The 20,504-nt window shown below is 37.8% G+C and overlaps 2 protein-coding genes across 2 annotated transcripts; both read right to left on the bottom strand.

Moving 5' to 3' along the window:
* Positions 1–6,437: 6,437 nt before the first annotated feature.
* Positions 6,438–7,495, bottom strand: LOC101301916. The gene is made up of 2 exons (XM_004308548.1): positions 6,949–7,495; positions 6,438–6,712 (listed from the first exon to the last, which is right to left on the bottom strand). The coding sequence occupies exons 1-2, from the start codon at positions 7,493–7,495 to the stop codon at positions 6,438–6,440; spliced, it is 822 nt and encodes a 273-aa protein (XP_004308596.1).
* Positions 7,496–9,315: 1,820 nt separating this feature from the next.
* Positions 9,316–19,520, bottom strand: LOC101307830. The gene is made up of 9 exons (XM_004307066.1): positions 19,452–19,520; positions 18,437–18,523; positions 17,139–17,228; positions 16,057–16,137; positions 15,688–15,879; positions 13,532–15,607; positions 11,257–11,403; positions 10,269–10,645; positions 9,316–9,558 (listed from the first exon to the last, which is right to left on the bottom strand). The coding sequence occupies exons 1-9, from the start codon at positions 19,518–19,520 to the stop codon at positions 9,426–9,428; spliced, it is 3,252 nt and encodes a 1,083-aa protein (XP_004307114.1). The 3' UTR covers positions 9,316–9,425.
* Between the last annotated feature and the right edge of the window lie 984 nt (positions 19,521–20,504).

Below are 20,504 nucleotides of genomic sequence, written 5' to 3'. Positions count from 1 at the left end.
AGAGAGAGTGTGTGAAGTTTCTAGAAAAATCCATCCCCCGAAATGGAAACTCCCCCTTCCTTTTATAGTAGATTTCCATAAATAGTAACTTTAGTTTTTAGACCATAACTTCTTCATACGAACTCCGTTTTGAGCATGCCATGTGTCCACGAACTCGGTTTGATGTCCTCTAGAACTTTCAAGAACAAAGTTTTCTCCAATTTTGGACGAAGAAAAAAGTCAACTTTTAGAGCCACTAAAAGCTCACGAACCAAAGGTAAAAGTAAAAATGATGCTCGTTTACTGTCTAAATGACAGTAAACAATCAAATAAGGGTTAAATAAGGTCCGGGGCATTACAGTATATCTCATTCTTTTTGTGCTGTATTGATTTTGGATTGGATTTGATTAGTTTGATTTTCGTAGCAGAATGGACTTGAATTTTATTTTAATGCATTGGTGTAATGCCAAACAGAGCAATTCTGTTTTATCTTATCTAATGGGTGGTATGATTCATATGAACAGGAAATTAAGAAGCAAATTAATGAAGGAGGTCGAAATGGAGGATATGAACAAGCAGAAGCAAATTAATGAAGCCTATGATATGGTATATCTTTCTTCCGGTAAGTCTTTTGGATTGTCTATGTTTATCGGCAAAACACAATGTAGTGATTGTACTAATTCAATTGGAAATTTGATGTTTCAGAAGGAGGTCGAAATGAAGGATGTGGTGGAGGAACCGCTTGTGAACATTGATAGCTACGATTTAAGGAACCCACTGTGTTATGGTTATTGACTTGCTCTTTGGATCACTTTAAACCCAGTCTGCAGAGTTCAGTTCGACACTAGTAGGAGGCGAGACATAAGCATAGCTACCACCATCACCACCAGTTTTCACTAGTAGGTTTATAACGCAACCTACATGTGTAATTTTCTTGCTTCTGCTAATTTAGTAGCTCTGATGACCTAGGGCATTGTATTGCTAATTTAGTAGCTCTGATGACCTAGGGCATTGTATATTATACGGTCGTGTGTTATGAGTCTATGGCCCTAATTTGGAATATTTAGAAGGATATTATTTTATGGCTATTGGCTACGAGGGCTTAAAACGGCTCTCGATCGGCCCACTCGCAGCTTAATAATAAACATCAATAAGAGAAAGTGAAGGCATGAAAGGCCCACAAGAGAAAAGCCCACAAGGGCAAGAAGACAAACATTTATATTAAAAAATAGGGAAATCCCCAAAAGGGTACAAAGGAAGGTCTTCCCACATCAAAAAAAGAGGAAAGGGCTCCTCCTCTACTAGCTTATAAAGGCAAGCACAAACTTCCAAATCAAGTAAGTCCAAACTTCCACTTTAACAAATGTCATGGCCTCCTTTGGGTCAAACCCCCAAATCATTTATACGAACACTCCCCTCCTCAACCAAACATTGGACGGCCCGACGCCTCGACCAACCCCAGCCATCACGAGAGCGCAGACAAACCAAACCATTCTTGACATCCAAACCCAACTTTTGTTTCAATTAAGCAACTCTGTGTCCCATTTAGAGCAGAGAATCAACTCCGGGCTAGGGTCTACCCACCGCCCTTATGTCACCCAAACTATGTGTACCAGACCTTCAGCACACGTATCCAACTTGACAAGAAGCCTCCGGAAGCAAAACTCTTCAAGATCAAGAAATATAATGGCACTGGGTTCCCCTACAACCCCCTCAAATTATTCCAATCCCAGTTGGATTCCACTCGGTATACCGATGCCCAAGCCTGTCACGCTTATCAGGAAACTCTAAGCAAAGAAGCCTTAAGTTGGTTCCTCTGGCTCCCGGCACACTCCATTGACAACTATGACAAGCTCACTCAAAAATTCCTTAACCGGTTTATCCTCTTAACCAGTACCCACCGGACAACGGCCTCCTTGTTCAAAGTCCAACAACAGGACGATGAGAACCTTCGTCACTTTGTCACACGGTGGCAATCTGAAACTGCCAAATGCCATGAATATTAATTAATATAAGGTTCTTGAGTTCTGAAAAATAATGTAATGCTCAGTTATTGAAAAAATAAAAATAAAATTATAATAGTAATTGACAAATAAAAAAATAAAAAGAAGAGAGAGAGAGAGAGGGTCGAAAAGATAGAAGTAGGGAGTAAACCGACATGAGAAAAAAAGATCAAAAGAAGAAAAAGAGGGGAGGGAAGGAGAGCTCAAGAAGCTTCTGGCATCACCCATCTCACCAACCTTCCCAAGTCAGGTTTACCTTTTTTCTCACCAACCTTGTGGCGCTTATCTATTTTTGACTGACCAAATGGGAAGACCCCTGTCGTCCGATGACAACGCGACAGAAGACTGGTCAGGACGGTGAGCCGGAAATTCATGATTTTATATGAAATTTTAAGCATTTAATATGGTAATTGAATTCAGTAGGTATCAAGTATGATTTCTAAATTTGGAATGTTGTTGCTTCTATTCATGCCACTGTTGTATTTCAAGAGGTAAGAAGATAATTTTCAATTAAATTTTGAGGTCAGGGTGTTACAAATAAATAGTGTTATGTTGGCTGTTACAAATAACTCATGTGAATTTTTTTTTTTTTCAAATGAATACTTAAAGCCATTTTTTTTCCTGACAAAACTGAAACTCTGCATGCATTATTTTGGAACTCTAGTCTTTTCTTATGGCTCGGCACTCTGAAGACCTACATTCCTGACGGAGACATTGATTTGACATTCCTCTGCCATCGAAACAAGGAGGACATTTTTGCTAGAGATGTGTGCAGTCTCCTGAAGGTGAATCGAAGGAATCTACTTGTTCCTTTGCTCACAGACTGCACACATCTCTCTAGCTAAGTCGTCCTCCTTGTTCGATGGCAGATGATCAACAGTCAAATCAATATCTCCTTCAGGATATAGGTCTTCAGAGTGACTGAGCCATAGAAAAAGACGTGAGTTTCATTCACCTTCAAGGAGACTGCATGCATCTCTCTAGCTAAGTCGTCCTCCTTGTTTCGATGGCAGTAGGTCTTCAGAGTGACTGAGCCATAGAAAAAGACCTTTGTTTCGAAACAATATGCAGTTTCAGTTTTTGTCAATTAGTTGTACTCTATCCAGATATGTAAATGAGACTAGTACTTGTTATTTCAACAAGCATGAAAAAATGGCTTTAACTATTTATTTAGAAAAAAAAAAAACGAAAAAAAATTGTTTTACATACACGAGCCAACATGATTTACTTCTAGTTGATGAACTCACGAGTTTGTGTGTCATTTCCGTCTAGATTGGAAACACTCCATGTCTCGAAGCCATGTTCAGCCACATAGCGCATAAATTGAAGGCGATGCCTTTGAGCCTCCCCTATAGGCTACAGCTACATGAAATAAAACAAGAGAAGAGCTCTAGCGTCAGACATAATAGCATGTTATGTATGTTTTGAGAATATGAATCTGAACAAGAAATATGCAGGTTTAATTTGTAATTGAATATAAAGGTACCAGATTTCTCAAGCTTAGCTATATTAATTCTAATTAAGTTCATAAAATTTCTTCTAAGGAAGATTTTACATTTACCAAAAGGTGATCAAACACAGCACCACTAGCTACCTGTTTAATAAAGAAATCTGAACCAATTCTCAAGATTGACAGATCAAGTTCCTATTAGAAAGTTGCCAGCATAATTTAGAATGAAAGACAACCGTGTCAAAAAGAGTCATGATGTTAGTACTTACAGAGTTCACCATAAGATCAGTGGAATAAGCAGATTAATGACTAGCCATGGAAGTTCTCAATGATAAAGTAACTACTTATATTCATCACCAGAGTTAAAATTTAGCTGTTTCTAGGATCTTTGAGAGATGAAATCAAGATGTAATCGCACATTAGGAATATATAACTAGACCTACAACAATGAATTGTGAGGAGACCTGGCTAGCCTGCCATTATATAGATGTGATAAAGTGAAACTCGGCAAAATTTATGCAACCAACTATGCTTAGGTGATTACATCTATCTCAGATGGTTATCGATCAATGATGGAAACAGACCTGTACAACATGGAAGTGATTTGCTCACTTGAATGAACAAACAAAAAGGGTAAGCACTAAGCAAATTACTTCATTAGTTATAAGCGTTACTCGTTTGATCACGAGAGCAGCACACGAAAGCAGCTGCATGCACAAGCAGGAAGCTTATCCTGCTTTCTGAAACAAAACATGTTTGGCGATCCAGTTGGCCTTCATGCAATTGATGAGCAACATAAAATTATCTGAAGCCTGAAGTATAGAATAAATGTATTGGCCAGCCTACCTAAGCAAGTCTGCCTAATTTATGTGTGGGGAAACTTATCAGATTGAACAAATACAATCTTTAGACAAACAAAAGTATAGGATGTCTCTCATTTGGCAAAAGAATTGGATGTCTAACACTGTTCAAAACTTGTCTTTGTGATTCTAGTTTATTTTTCACTGTTTGATGAATATGAATTTTCATGTAAATTTTTCATAAAGGAAACAATCTAGATATGTTGAGATATAAATCCCACATCGGGAAAATGACATTGCCTGGTTTGGGTCACTCCACCCATTGCCAATTGGTTTTGAATGTGAACCTTAGACTACATTATCATGGTATTAGAGCGGGTTACCCACGTCCACATGTGAATACGTAACGGCCACACGAACTCCACGTCACACCATATGTTGTCCACGTGTGGGGGCGTGTTGAGATATAAATCCCACATTGGGAAGATGGAACCTTACATGTGGTTTATAAAGGTTTGGGGCACTCCACCCATTGTCAATTAGTTTTGGATGTGAACCTCAGAGTTTATCTGTATTTGACACCTATAAGAGTGGCATAGTGGAAGTAGGAAAAAGGAAGAGATCAACGTCTCAACCTTCTAGATATCAGATGAAAGGGGTAGGGAGAAAGAGAGAGGAGAATGAGGGTAAACTTAAATTGATCATGAACTGCCAAAAAATGAGTTCAAACTCCTATTTATAAGGGCTAATCAACATATTCATCCCCTCTAGGCATAGAACACTAACTCTTAATAAATAACATACTTAATACTAGTTGTACTTAATACTTATTTCTGGAACAATGTAGATTGTTCCATTTATTACTGATTCATTGTATAATGAAAGATCATTATACAACGAATTAAGCAGCTCTTTGTTCTACATCAAAGAGCCAACAACAAGAGAGTAACATGCAATTGGAAATGTTTATGACAAACAGTTCATCAACAATAGTCTTCCTCCTGCTCCTGGATACCATAGTAATATGGTTCTATCAGATTCAGTGAAAGAGTAATGACAACAAGCCCAAAGAATTCTTGAGTCATATTTGAAAGTGTCAAGAGCAAGACAGGTTCCATAACATGAATGCTGAAAGATTATTGATTTAAGGTGGCTTATTCCTCTACATACATAGTCTTGCTTCTCAAAATACGTGCACAATTTTAGCTGGAAGCAGTAGTTTAAGGCTATCTCCAACAAGAGAGTCTAAAAGGCTAATTCTTATATTTTAGCCCTAATATGGTCCCCAACAATAAATTACAAGAGGGCCAAAAGGCCATGAAAAGAGGCCAAACTTAGCATTTTGGCTAGCCCAGTCCAGACCAAAGAGTGGTCCCTCATCATAATAAAAAATTAGAATGATGCATGTGGGTCGGCTGAAATTGACTCAAAGTTTGACAAATGACAACATTTAATTAGTCATGCCCATGCATCACATTTTCCAATGGTGATCTAAATGCAATTATGGTTGTTTAATAACAACAGCTAGTTGTTCATTAAATAAATAAAAAACGGCTAGTTCCTCATTAAATCGAAAAACGGTTCGTTGCTTTTTTATTTTTATTTTTTATAAATCAAATAGCAAAATTTGACTATCAATTTTTCCTATAAATACAACCCTCAATCCTCCATAACTCACATCTTCTATCTTTCTTTAGCAATTCATCTCACATATATACTTCTTCTATTTTCTTTTCTTGTTAGCCAAAAAAAACGTCCATCAAAGGAGCTAATTGGACAACAAAGGAAGATGTAGCTCTTTGCATTTTGTTCATCAAAGTGTTCGAGAACTCCGACAAAAGTACGAGTCAAAAAGAAACCGGCCTTTGGAAACAAGTGGCGCAAGAATATTTCAATTATTATCTCACCTAGATATTACTACTTCTCATCATCATCCTCCTAATGTCGCCTATTTGCCCAAACATGTTGGACAAGGTCATTTCGTAGATTATTATTATTTCCAACACGGGATCATATCCTTCGGTAACGGGACATATATTCAGCCATTGAGATATGTACGGTTCTTGGATCACGTGGAAAATTACGGCCATCATATATTCTTGCCCGAGTTCTTCTTAATCTATTTGGATTCGGTTCATCGTCATCAGACTCACCATTGTAGTAGTCATCCCGCTCGTCCTTGACGATCATGTTATGAAGTATATATTATGCAGCTAACATGATTGTCGATAATAAATCTCGGCCCCAACCTCTTGAAGGTTGCCTAATAATTGCAAATCGTGCTTGTAGAATCCCAAATACCCTTTCAGCATCCTTCCTGTATGCCTCTTGCTTAGTGGAAAAGTACTCTTCTACTTCATTCTCAAGATGTTTGATTGATTGAATAAGTGTCGCCCACTTTGGGTAGATGCCATCAGCAAGGTAGTACCCAAACTCGTAAGGAGTTCCGTTGACATGATAGCTAAGTTGCGGTGTCTGACCTGCTATTAAAGCATAAAAAAGTGGTGAGCGTCCGAGAACAATGATGTCATTCTGGGCTCCAGGGATACTAAAGAAAGAATGTCAGATCCAGGTGTTCGGACCTGTCGCAGCCTCAAGAACAATTGTTAGTTTTTTTTATTTGCCACTAAAGCTGCCTTGCCATCCCACTGGACAATTCTTCCATTGCCAGTGCATGCAATCTAGTGAACCTATCATTCCCGGAAATCCTCGTTGCCTGGCTCTTTGTAGAAGCCTATCCAGATCTTCAATTGTAGGAGCTCAGAGGTAGTGTTCTTAATAGATAGTGACAATGGTATGACCAAATTCTTGATGGCTGTTGACTCAGGCATACGGAAGGATTCATCTAAGGAATCAGCCGAGCATTTATTAGCTAGCATTCGGAGTGCACATGTCAATTTCTGATGAGGCGAGAATCCTGGACGCCCGACACAATCTTTTGACTGCCTAAAGCATGTCATCTGCGCATGATCTAATATGCGAAGGAACACTTCACGCCTCATCCTATAACGTCGTCTAAAGATTTCCGCAGGGTACACAGGGTCAGCTACAAAGTAATCATTTAATAATTTTTCATTAGCTACCTCATGTGATCGGTGACAGGTAGCACGACCTCGAACAGAGCCACCCCATTGAGGTTGTTGTTGGAGTGGGTTAGTAGCTAACCAGCCAGCTGCTTCCGCCATAACTTGTGTTGTATTTCTTCGCCTTTGTGCATCATCTTCTTCATCATCTTCCTCATCCTCACGTAGCCTCGATCTCATTCCACTGAGAAAGCCAATTGAAATTCATTGCAAAAATGTAATGAAAATTTGTAAACTAGACAAAAGATTTGAGAGAGGATATTAGAGATGGTGAGATATGCTATCGAAACAACCATGTTTATTAAGGTCTGAAGATGTAGATAGACCTGCCACGTGAACATAAAATCTAATTGAAAATCTAGGGAGTTGATCACAATACGACACGCGGCATTTGAAAATCCTATCTAATAATCTTTATAATGATTAGTTTTGCCATGTCAACATTACATCCAATCGGGAATCCAGAGATTCACTTGCAAACGGACATGTGGCATTGAAAATCTAAGCCAAATCTAAATAATATTAATAAAATTATAAGTTTGAAAATATAATGTGAAATCATAAAATATTTGATTGAGTTAAAATTTAGTCTTTCTTATTAGAGATCGTTTAGTAGTTTATAGATACAAAATAATATTTATGGGGGTTAAATTGTAGCCCTGGCCCCAATATAGCCCTCTCCTCCTATCGAAGATGGCCTAAGATTTTCAATTCTGGAATAACACTAAAGTTCAGAACCAAATTATCCTATTGAACTGACGTCTCACAACCAAGTAAAAATTGTCACAACGTTCAGATAAAGAGCCATAATGACTTGGAACCCCTTTTCCCCAATTTCAAAATCCAAGGATTAGAATTTGAACCTGTGAATTTGAGTTTGACAACCTATGACTATATATTATGCTTGGCATTGTTAAAGGGGCAAAGAGAGTGTTTCCAAACTCACCTCGCTAGCGACAGACCCTAAACCCTAAAGTCGTTAATTTGTGGTTTGTCCTCGATGATATGTACGCAGGAAGATACTTGATTTTCTTGAAGCTCAAGCTTCATCTTTGCCCAACTTATGAATAGGGGGTCTGATTGGCAGTGAACCGCCTGCTAGTTACGGTTAGCTCAACCCGTCAACTTCATGACAGCAAAACATACACCAATTAGCCTCACCATACCATACAATCATAGTCATCCATGGAGGTAAAGCCAATCTATAAATGTCAAAATCAGGAGTTGCATCGCCGTAGGTGTCTTTTGCATAGTGTCAAAATTAGGAGGATCCGATGCAGAAAGGATGAAGACCAGTGGAGATGCCTCAGATGCGACCACATTTAGCCAGAAAACCAAACGAAATTAGGCAAAAGCAGTGACAAGAAAGAAAAGCCAAGGGTTCATAATGGCAAACTATGCGTGATTGCTTATTCTTTTCGTCTCCAGCGCTAGTCACCTGAAATATTTATGGGGAGAACAACGACGTCACAGATGGATTGCTTTTGGTCAATCTCTGCTGTTAGGATTAGGATTAGCATTCTTCTGATCTTCCCAACGCATAATGGAACATCTCATGCTGGCAAAAGAGTCGCTCTTTAGCTATATTAGTATCCCGTTGTGTTCATGCATCTAGATTTGGCAAATGAGATTATTACACAGGATATAATTACACAATCGAGTGATCAACAATGCGACTCAAAAGGTTACACAGGTCATGAGGCCTATTATATGAAGTTTTGCCTACATTGTCCAATTAAAACAACAACAAAAACAAAAAAGAGAAGAAAAAAAAAACAAACAAAGCATCCAGAACATTTCTGAAACCTATTCAGTTGTATATGACCTTTCCAGCTTTTTATGTAAATAGTTCTCGAGTACGGATTTACAAGGAAAGCTATTTGAATTTGAAAACCAAAAGCTACTTACAAAGAATTTACACACCCCTACCTACTCTTCCCTCCAAAGGAATACCAAATACCAAATTTATGGCAAAAGAATAGGAAGGATAAAGAAAATTCGAGGGAAGAGGAAATTTCCCACATCCCTCTTTACAATGTAAAATGATTAGTGGGTCTATCAAAGAGCTAACCCTTATCTTCGCCCCAAATAACATCTTGAGATTAGCAGCTCAATGAGCCAATCCTTCTCTTCCTACGGAAATACTAGATTTTTCAACCACAGGAACATTATACTGCTGATATACTCTAGCCCTATTTGCCGCCCACCACTGTTCTGCTTGTTTCTCACTGAACCGCTTTCGACTGAAACAAATCAGGCACATAAAAAGTTACACAGTCAGAACCATTGATACAATCCAAGGGAAGAAACAGATTATTACTATTAGAATTTGGGATTGTAAGCATGGACTGTAAGCAGATGATATGACATACAGGATTGACATAAAATAAAAATTCATATCAGATTCAGACATAGAATGTCTATGACATGAAGCTTAAAATCCACTGAAAGTGAACACGAGCACGTTCTGGTAATACTGGAATGAAGACACAATGATGTGAAATGCCTAATTCTTTAGAAATCCTCTTTATAAGATGAAAGTTTGGGCTACAAACGCAAACTAAACCGTAGCATTGCCACAAGTCAACTTACTATGACTGCCCATAATCTCCAGGCAGAATAATCGAATAATCGAATTGAGGAACTAATAGAATTTCAAAGTACCCGTTTATTTTTTTTTTTTTTTTTGTCAGTTCATTCCAAAAACATGGTAAGGGTGTTATGGGCTTTGTAATGTATCTCCTAAAGGCAGGGAGTAGTGTAAGAACATTAAACCTCAAAGCAATATGTAGTTATCACATGCAGGTTTGGTAGGCCACCACTGATATATATGACAGATCCTAGTTTGTGGCATGCAGTTCAATATAACAAACAAACAAACAAACATTAAATACAGCTCCAGGAATCTTTCTTCAAATTTGGGTGAATGAAATAATAAGCAAAAGAGACATGCCTGAAGCGAACACGCTTGAGATCTTTGACTCCTGTTGGTGAGGAAACAAGGGTAATATATACACCAGGCTCGTCTTGCTCAACCCATTCATCCCCATGTGTGGTATCAGCTTTTGTTCCCCTGTTCTTATGCCTAGCAGTTGCTTCTGAATTTGCCACTTCAGTGGTATTTGAAGCATGATTACTCAAGACCCTTGGTGCATTAGAAACCACCAGGGTATTTGATGCAATAGAATGTGGTTCAAGGGAGGTCAACGGACTGCTTGCTTTCTCAGTGGCTGCAGTAGAAACTTCATGGGTAGGACTAGAAGAGCCTAATGGACGTATGTCACTGATTCTTGTTGTTCTAATGGGTAACCTTTCAGCCATTTCTTTTAACTATCAAAAATAAGACGAGGCACTCAATCATATTAGCCTATGTAAACAGTTGTGTTTTAGCAACAAAAATAAAAAAATAAAAAGAAAAAAGGAAGAGGCAATTGCATTCTCAACATTAATGTCTTCTACTAGATATCAAAAAGCTTTTTGCAAAGTGAGTGGTGAAGTAACTACAATGCTTACTCAAACCATCAAGAACATGACGTTAACCTGGAATAAAATATAAGAGTAAAGTGTGGTCCAGGAAGGGTCGAAGTTGCAGTACTTCACAAAAAAATTTCCTAACACCTACATAGTAATCGTTAATTTTAATTTGCTTTGGTAGTAGAATAGTTTATTGAGCTAAAACAATTCTAAAGTATTAACTTATTGAATAGTTGTAAATTGCTATTCTACATTGTTGGTTCAGACCTACAATATTGAGAGGTTGAAAAATTATAAGTATGTTTGATTCTCTTTGGTTCAGACAATAGAAGTTTATCGCATAAAGCTTGAACTAACTACTAATATGACGTTGATTTTATGAAAGTTACTTAGTCAGTCAGTCAATAAGGTTGATTTGTATAATGTTTAAACACTGAACTTATTTAAATGCATATAGCAAAACCTACTTGAGCTGTGAGCGCTTTAATTACTTCCTTTGCTGCTCTACATTTTGCACTTTCTTCCCCTGCTATTTTGACAGCCTCCTTTAATTGGTGCGTTGTTCTTTCCAGCTCAATATCTTGAACTCGACTTTTACGAGTAAGATCTTCAACCTACAACATAAACTTGATTATTTGAAAACCACAATGATTGCAGGTGGTGCTCATCATCTGCTTCTGTAGGGTAAATTTGCCTTTCTACTACATCAAACCAGAGTTCTGAACTTGAAATAAAATCTCCAGACTAAATGTAATAATCACTGTTGTAGGAAGCAAAGAGAAGACCACATAAATGGTGTTGTAACAAATAGCTCGGAGACTTGTTATATAAATGCTGACATAAGATCCATAATGTAGAGAAAACTCCAACATGTAGAGACCCTTCCCACTCCTTTCTATTTGTTTCTACCCTTAACAAGAAGTAAATCAAAATATACTTCATGCAGCGAAAGATATCAATGAATTAAAAGACATTTTAAGTCCAAGCAGATATTACATATAACACAGGGTAGCTTCATCTTAGAGTGAACAATCCAACTAAAATATAAAAAATAAAAATAAAAAATAAAAATTATGGCATGCATGTCATTACAACTTCAGAACTTTATACATTAGACAGAGATTTTGCTACACAGTTAAAGATATTTGTTCGATCACACAACTTATTTACTTTTATAGGAAACAAAGATCATAAATGTAAAAAGACTACTCAAAGCATAACAGTGGATAAAATAAAATAATGATAGAAAAAAGAATGAAAACCAGACAAGAAGGAGATTAAAAGAACCAGAGAACAGCAGCTCTACAATTAGAACAAAGAAAAGAAAGAGCTGTCCCTGAATTTCAATGAAAGTGAAGACCAAGAGAGGCTAAAGAGCGAACTCTCTCCCAAAGAATACCCAGCTACTTCCCACTCCCGAACTCACAAACTCTAATTATCAAAACAATTTTTATTTTCACACAGTTTGCTGGGTCTAAATTAGTTAGAGGTTTGGTGGTTCAACATGCAGGCTTGCAATCACCAAATTAGGCAATCAGTAGCAACTTTACCATTCACCAAGACCCTACTGCAATCAATAACAAGCTCAGTCCTATCCCTATGCAAGAAAACAGCTCTAAGTTATCCCTAGGAGGAATAGATCAATAGAGATAGCTGTCATGTCTCTGGGTAGTTACCAAATTCAATAAACAGTTGAGTCAGATGAAACTAAGGAATATCTAGAAGCAACTACCCAAAAAACCTGTTCTGCTTCTGTCCTTTCAGCACTACGGGGAAGATAATCCCCATTCTCTAACCGGTTTTACACAAACCTGAAGACCCCCCAGCTCAGAAATAAGGACTTCACCTTTCTTTGCATATGGATTAATTAATTAAGATTCCGAAAGTACATGACTATTGAAACTGACAGTTAAACTATGGCATTGGAAAGAAACAAATGGAAGGACCAGGTTGAGTATATCCCTATTTCTATAACATTTGCAGTATGTTCAGGATTTACAAAAGATATCCATTCAGATATATTCTAATGGATGATAAGTTGATAATTATGTGAATTATAACTAAAATGATGGAGTTGGACCGCTAACCAAAACAGATGGCAAAACAGTTAGTAATCTGAGAAATGAACAAATTACACTAAGTCTCTACTTAGGTTTGCAGTTTCAGATATGAGTATGGCATTTTCTTTTGTGATGAGTTTGTCAAAAATGTGACAAAAATGATCTAGCATTCAAGAGAAAAAAAAAAATGAAGAAATAAACAATCTTGATTGCCTCGGACTTTACTAGTAAATGATTATACACAGCAAGTGGCTAAAAGTAACATACTTCAGTAATCCTACTTGTTCTGAACTTATTAATACATGTGATTCTATTCTGAAGAAGCTATCAATATGTGTTCCCTGTTGAATCCCAATTTCCAACACATACCAATAGAAGCAATAACTTTCTACAGAAACAACAGTGAAAAGAATAAACCCAAACAATATGCATGATGACCAAAATTATTTTGCAGTACACGATATATTTTGCAGGATATATATAGTGAAAATATATTTATATATCACTTAAGTAGCTGTACGCAAGCTACAGAGAACACCAACCCAGTTAAATCATGTAAAACTGTAAGCTTTTTTCTTTTCGAACAAAACAAATGCAGGAAACTTAAGTGAAAGTAATCTGCAAACTGTACTAGAAACAAAATTTCACAAATTATTGAAATTTATAGGAAAAATTAACATACCTGAGCTCTTAATTTAAGAACTTCTTCACTTAGACCATCATTTGTCCCTCTAGCATATTCCACAACATTTGGCAACGTGATCCCTGAGAGAGCAGCAGGGGTTGGTGTTTTCGCACGAGGCGGACTAGATCGCCTGGATGTTGGTGATGTTGCTCGAGAAGCAATTCTTGATCCAGGAAGAGAAGCTGAGAAAAACTTTTTGGAAGATCCAAATACTGGGTTGAAAGATTTAGTCCCACTGAATGCACGGCGCTCAGAGATGTCATGTGGAAAAGGAGCAACACAATTACTGCTAAACTGTAGTTTCTTGCTTCTTGTGGTTGAACCACTGTCCAAATCTTTATTATTTTCACTCACTTCAGCGAATCCCTGATTTACACTTCCTTTTCTCAAAGCAGAACCAGATGAATAGTTGGTTTCAGAGGCCTTTCTAAGTTTCCCAAAACAATTATCACAAACTCGATATGGTTTGTTCGGATTTGGTGCCATCGCAGCCTTGAGGCACTTTTTGCTACTGCACGAATGGCATAATACAAGTCCACAATTGTAGCAGTTGTGTCTTTTTCTTTTAAAGTTAAATGGAAGGCGACAGCCAGAACACATTGATTGATCAACACCAGAGACCCATTTATGAAGACAGATGGCTGCTGTAAAGTTAGTGCCGCAAACAATACTTTTGACTTGTTTGTCTCTTAGTGCTTCAACTAATGTTGGTGAAAATTTATCCTCTGTATCCCCAAGACCTAACCTACCATTTGCACCCTTTCCCCAAGTGTAAACTTCAGTTCTCGACGTTAAGACTGCAACATGATAAGCACCACAAGCAATTTCTTCAACAAAATTCTTCATTAGCTTTCCCTCAACACGGCGCGGGAGTTTCCCATCAGCTTGAGGGATCCCTAATTGACCATAAACAGGGCTTCCTACAGTGTAAACATGGCCAGTTCTTGTAAGGGCAACAGTCAGACTTTGTCCACATGCAACTTGACAGAAGTTGGGTTCAACCAAAGCAGCAACACAAGTGGGCACAAGTCTTGCATCCTTATCACCATGCCCAAGTCGACCTTTATCACCATCTCCCCATGTAAAAAGCTTCCCAGAAGAACAGTTGCTGGAACTTGATGATCCCACCATGACTTCAACTACTGCAGCAGAGTGCCAAACACCACAAGCTACTCGAACAGTACGGAGGCCTTTAAGGGACTCAACTTCCCTTGGAACTGATATACACTTGCGATCCCCATGACCTAGAACACCAAAAGTTCCATCACCAAAAGTAAACAATTGACCAGCAGAGGTCACAACAGCTGTGTGCCATGGTCCACAAGAAACTGAAGAGACATGAATTCCCTCTAAAGGTCCATTTAACTTTTTTGGGATCCACTGACTGGATTGAAACCCGTGTCCAAGGAGTGCAAAATTAGAAGTACTGCCACCCCATGTGTATATATCACCAGAGAGTGTTACTGCACAAGAATGGTACTCCCCACATGCTAAAAATTCTACGTTAAGATTTTTGAGACCATCTATGAGCTTTGGATGGGAGATATCAGCATCTACACCATGTCCAAGTCTGCCTCCTAATTCTTCACCCCAAGAAAATACCTCTCCTTGCTTGGTTACAAAAGCAGCATGTCTTCCACCACAAGCTATACTTTGAACATCAAGTACAACAGCAGATTCCAAGACTTTAGGTACAGAAGAGTCCGTCTTAGAACTAGAAGAACTACCAACTCTATGTAATCCCCCACCCAAAATGCAATCACCTACGCCTTCCCCCCAAATGAAAACATCCCCTAAAGCGTCACCGTCATCATGACCAGAGCCTTGACTTGATGAGCTAACTGCACTTGATAAACTAACTCTATAAGCGTCTGTCCCCGCACCCTTTGTTCGACCATTCATTCCATCTGAGCCTCCTGATGACAGAGACTGAAATGAGCCAGAAGCAGAATCTGAAGGAAAGGGAACTTTCGGAGGGAGGGCATATAGCATGGCATCTGATAAAGCCTTCTCCAAATGGACTTTAGGAGGGCTTTCAGATGTAGCATGAGGATGAAAGGGTTCCACTTCATCCTGCATTAGTCACAAGAAGACTATTCACTTTTATATTACAGTTACGCAAAGTATTAACAACAGAGACAAAAATAGAACACCTTCTGTGAACTATCACCACTACAAAATGGAGAGCTCAAAGGAGAACTTCTTTGCGTATGTGATCTTGGGCTATTTGCTTCAGAGGTAACTCCACTTTTTGTTTCTGCTCTCCCCTTCTGTTGAAGGCCACGTGATATTAGTGCTTTTAGACCAGTAAACCAGACCTCAGCTTCATCTTTATCCTTGCATATCTGGTATAAGCAATTAGCATCAAGTAATACAAAGTTTGTAAAAAAAGGTTTATTGAAGAGTAACAGGCTATCATAACAAACTATTCACTCACATAATTAAGGGAAATTCTAGTTGAACTAAAAGACAGAACTCCAGAGAATCAGATAGTGGGGGGATCACCACCAAAAGATGCTTACCAAATCTAAAGACCTGTCATCGTATATAAGAGAAAATGACTGATATTCCTTCTCCGGCCGAGGATACCTCTGAAAGATTGGCTGCAGTATATACAGATAAAAGAAATGTTTTGTTACCATGTGGCAACCAATAAATGTAGAAGAAAACAATATATAGATATATTACAGCACTAAACTCTTCATCATTAGTAACCATCGCATAATCAGTAAGGTATATGTTATTACAAAGAATCCAAGATGACTTTCCTTGCAAGATCAAACACCTAAAGAACCAATGTAGACAAACTTAAGAACTCAAAACATTTAATACGTAACTTAAGACTTGAGTACAACTAGAAATATTATAATTCCAACACCAGCTGCCACACCCTTTTAACACTGAAGACATGGTTTAATGCATCTTTTCTTCATTCCCCTTCCTGTATGAAAATAGAAATTGGCACCTATCATGTGACCCTATATGATAGGCCAGACACGAATACGCAGGCAACCATCTATAAGAAGGAACTTATGCGAGCATGCAAGTAAGAAAAAAAAATATATATATATATATGAAATCATAACTATGCCTCACATTGACTGAAATATTTTAACTGCATACACAGCAGCATTCAGCAAAGAAATATTCCCAAAATTGTATAAACCTTTCCTCCTTCCAGGTTGCCTAGCTACAATAGATCAAGTGCGTGAAACTTGAGCTTTTTTCCCTTCTCTTAAGGAATTGGGATCAATTGTTTACGGCATGTAGTTTATGACTAACACACATTTTACTTTGAAGAAAGTACCATTCAAATGTTGTGTCCTTCAAAAATCATCAAAGTGTAAATCATAGGAAAGGAACATTGAAGGTCATTCATTTGCAAAATACATTTAGCCATGCTATGGCCATGCTACAAACTCTTTTAATTGTACACGAAGTCACTAAGCCAAAAGTTGCATTTGAAATCATGTGCCAAAACTCTACAACTACCAATTGCAAAGCTATCAAATGCTAGTGGACAGTTCTTGCTATCTACAAGTCCATATGTTGTAATGATCACCATTTGGAAAAGGTGCAAGATATCTCAGCATGAAGAACTTACAGTGCGCTGGCCAGGTATAATTCTAGAAACATGGCTTAGTTTAACATATTTCTCATCTTTGCCTGAGTACCATATCAGAACCGATTCATCCTGAAAGTAAAATGGAAAAGTTCAAATCAAGACTGTAAGAAAAAGGAAATTCACAGCATGATGTACTACATCACAAGAAACTGCAACAACTACCTCATGGAAAGCATAAGTATGAAACGCCTAACAGCTTTATAAAACGATCATGAATTGATAATTTTCAAAATATTGTAGATCAGAAAATAATTTTCAGCAAGAAAAACTACAGTTCCATTAAGATGGCCAGGTATAATATTGTGTAAAGCGTCCTAGAGTTAACAAATGAAGAAGTATTGATACTATGAACCACAAGCAGTATGGATAGCATGTTTTGCGCTGTCTAAAGTTTCTTAGTGATATAATTTTAAGTCGAGTCTGTCATCAGGAATCCTCTTTATTGAGCATAAACGATCTCATCATATTCATGCTTTTTTTTTTTTTCACTTAATCCTATAAGCAGCATGTCAAAGGGTTGAATCATCTCACATTATAGCAGGTATTGCTGAAATATACGAGTATCTAAGATATCATCCCAAGTCTATAGAGTGATGGCAGACATTGGCTTTCACCTCATGTGTCCTGCCCATGTAATTTGCAGCATATGACCTATAAGGCTTATCGGTGGATGATCATTTAGTTGGACAGTTATGCAATTTATAAGATCAGGGGAACCATTGTGTCCGGATAACTAAGAACATACAACACTTTTTGCTGTATGCGTAAAGGATTTCAGTCAGACAAAATCCTTTTCAGTGTTTCTTAATATATCCAGGTAGTAGTTTTTCCTCAACCACACAGCCTTACATATCATAACCATCTACTTAGGGCGAATGATGTTTGACTGTTAGTCCTGATTCACTTTTAAACATAGCAGGCAAAGAATCTGATGTACCTATATCATAACAAGTATATAGAATGATTTATGCTTTCATCAATAAGTCTTCCTTTTATCATGGTTGACGAGAAGCTAATTTCAGTTTGACTTTTGAAGTAATCCAAACCTAAGATACTTTGAAGAAGTTAAATGTTTCACAGAATATCCCTTCTGACATGTCATATCATAAAATACAAATTAAGTGAAGCAACATATAATAATAAACAATGCATTAACGACCGATTATAAGGCACTAATCAAACAGAAATGTAAGAGAAAGAGCAATATGCAACAAATAAGAAGATATGTAACAACACACTTTGATTACTTTATTAATCTCAAGTTCATTTGGACATACATTGGACAGTCTGAAAGGACAAAATTTGGGCTTTCCTCTGCGTCCATACTTCAGTAACTGTGACCCCTTTTTTAGAGCAGTGATGGCCTGATTTGAAACATGAGCAGAGAACATGAATTAGAACAATTTCCACAAGTTTTGAAATCTAGTAATTTAATAGAAAAATGAACTTTAAAAGCACCATAGAACTTGATTTAGTGGGAATATTTTATTTAATGTTTAAAACAAGGAGCAACAACCCAAACATCAAACATATTGACCCCATTTAAGAAGCCTTCTCTTTCCATCTGGAGAAGCAAATGATTCCATGTCTATTTAAGTGAAGTCCAACAATTATTTCCTTCTAGCAATGTGAACTCATGTCAATTTATTTGATAATCTGCAAAGCCTTTCCTTCTAAAATTAACTGATAAGCTGTTCATCGAGTTTACTTTCATTCCGAATATCAAGCAACTTCTCTCAAGTTCACTAAATGTTACTCAATCACTCTGCAAAGTGGTTACAGTCTTATACTATCTATCTTTTTTCCATTTGTTTAGCTTTCTTATTCTTTTTCTTTCCCTTTCTCTTCACACACCCACACAAACATGTGCACACAGCCGAAAGGAGGAGCATAGAAACTAAACGCTGCAGTTGCTATTTGTATATACAGCTCCCGAAAAATTCGCTAACCGAATCCAATAATGAACGCCGAAGCTATACAGTTTGTCCAGGAAATGCAATTACGAGTGTAAATACTAAATACTAGCTTATATGCGAAGATAAAGACCTGTTACGCAAATTTGAGTCACCGATTTTATCAATGCAGCTTTAAGCTTCACATAACAATACTACAATTTCAACTCATCGAGAAACACAAATTCCGGCTTAAGCTAATTTCAACACATCTAAGTCACCTATCTTATCAACACAGCTCAAAGCTGACATCACCGGAAAACTGACCAAAGCTAGAAGACGAAGTAAAAGTAAATTTGAGCTGCAGAGAGAGAGAGAGAGAGAGAGAGAGAGAAGTTACCAAGTGAATGTCGCGCTCGAGCGGGCCCGGATTGGCCTGATCGGCAGTCATCCTCTCCATGCGCAACATCAACGGCGATTGAGTCCCTCCGGCGAAACCCTAAGCAGCTCCATTGACGCAGTCGCAGCCGTCGGATTGAGGCGAATAGGAATGGCGGTGAGGTAGAGAGGTGGTGTGATTCCCGAGATTCTGGTTGCTCTCTCTCTCGGTTAATCCGAGGCGGTGAAAAAAGGGGAATAAATCGGGGTCAGGGGAAAAAGGGAAAGCGAGGGAAAGAAGAATAGTGAAAGCGAGAGAGAGAGAATCTGAGTGAGAGTAGAGTGACTGAGTGATGGTCTCTAACGAACGAAAGCGATTGATTCATCTCCTGGAGACCTCAATTGGCGTACGACTATACTCTAATTTTTTAATTTTTTTTTATCGAGCTACGTAGTCAACGACTGACATTTTCTGGTCAATCAACCAATGGGGTCTTGCCACGACCGGATAAAACAAATTAACGGGCTTTTTTCCTTTTTTATTTATTTTTCATTTTGTCTAGTTTTGGCTGATGCGTGATGAATTCTATGGAAAGAACTTATGAGCGAATCTTCTTTTTACTTGGATAAATAAGTTCGATGCAAACTATGTTGCACGGAAATGGAACGAGTTTTGGTTTTCGATACGATCTGATACGCGGAAACGTAAAAATCAAAATATAGTTCGATACAAAACGTGGAGAAAATGTCAAAATTAAAATAAATATAATATTTATTATAATAAATATAATTAAAAAAATAACATCAACAAAATAATACACAATCAGAAACAACAGATCCAAACCAAACCCACAATAATCCTCTAAAAACCAAAAACCTAGAAACAATGATATTAAACCAATTGGGTACTTGAAATTCACGAAACCCTAACTCCAGCCCCAATTCACATTAACCCCCAAATCAGCCAAGCCTAGGTAAAAGACGAACCGGCTAAGCCTCAAAGCGCCGGGAATTGAAGACCCAGAGTGTCGGAGATCAAATCGGAGACGAAAGTCGGAAACTTTAAATTGGGGGG

The sequence above is a fragment of the Fragaria vesca genome, linkage group LG7, assembly GCF_000184155.1.
Source record: "Fragaria vesca subsp. vesca linkage group LG7, FraVesHawaii_1.0, whole genome shotgun sequence".
Classification (NCBI taxonomy): domain Eukaryota; kingdom Viridiplantae; phylum Streptophyta; class Magnoliopsida; order Rosales; family Rosaceae; genus Fragaria; species Fragaria vesca.
Note: the sequence above shows the minus strand (reverse complement) of the source record. Positions and strands in the feature narration are given on the sequence as shown.

Coding starts and splice junctions, on each gene's coding strand:
- LOC101301916 (XM_004308548.1), bottom strand. CDS start 7,495: ATGAGATCGAGGCTACGTGAGGATGAGGAAGATGATGAAGAAGATGAT. Junction 6,713..6,948: donor AGGCTTCTACAAAGAGCCAG/GCAACGAGGATT, acceptor CTTTAATAGCAG/GTCAGACACCGCAACTTAGC.
- LOC101307830 (XM_004307066.1), bottom strand. CDS start 19,520: ATGTTGCGCATGGAGAGGATGACTGCCGATCAGGCCAATCCGGGCCCG. Junction 18,524..19,451: donor TCGAGCGCGACATTCACTTG/GTAACTTCTCTC, acceptor GTTTCAAATCAG/GCCATCACTGCTCTAAAAAA. Junction 9,559..10,268: donor CTCAAGCGTGTTCGCTTCAG/GCATGTCTCTTT, acceptor GATTTGTTTCAG/TCGAAAGCGGTTCAGTGAGA.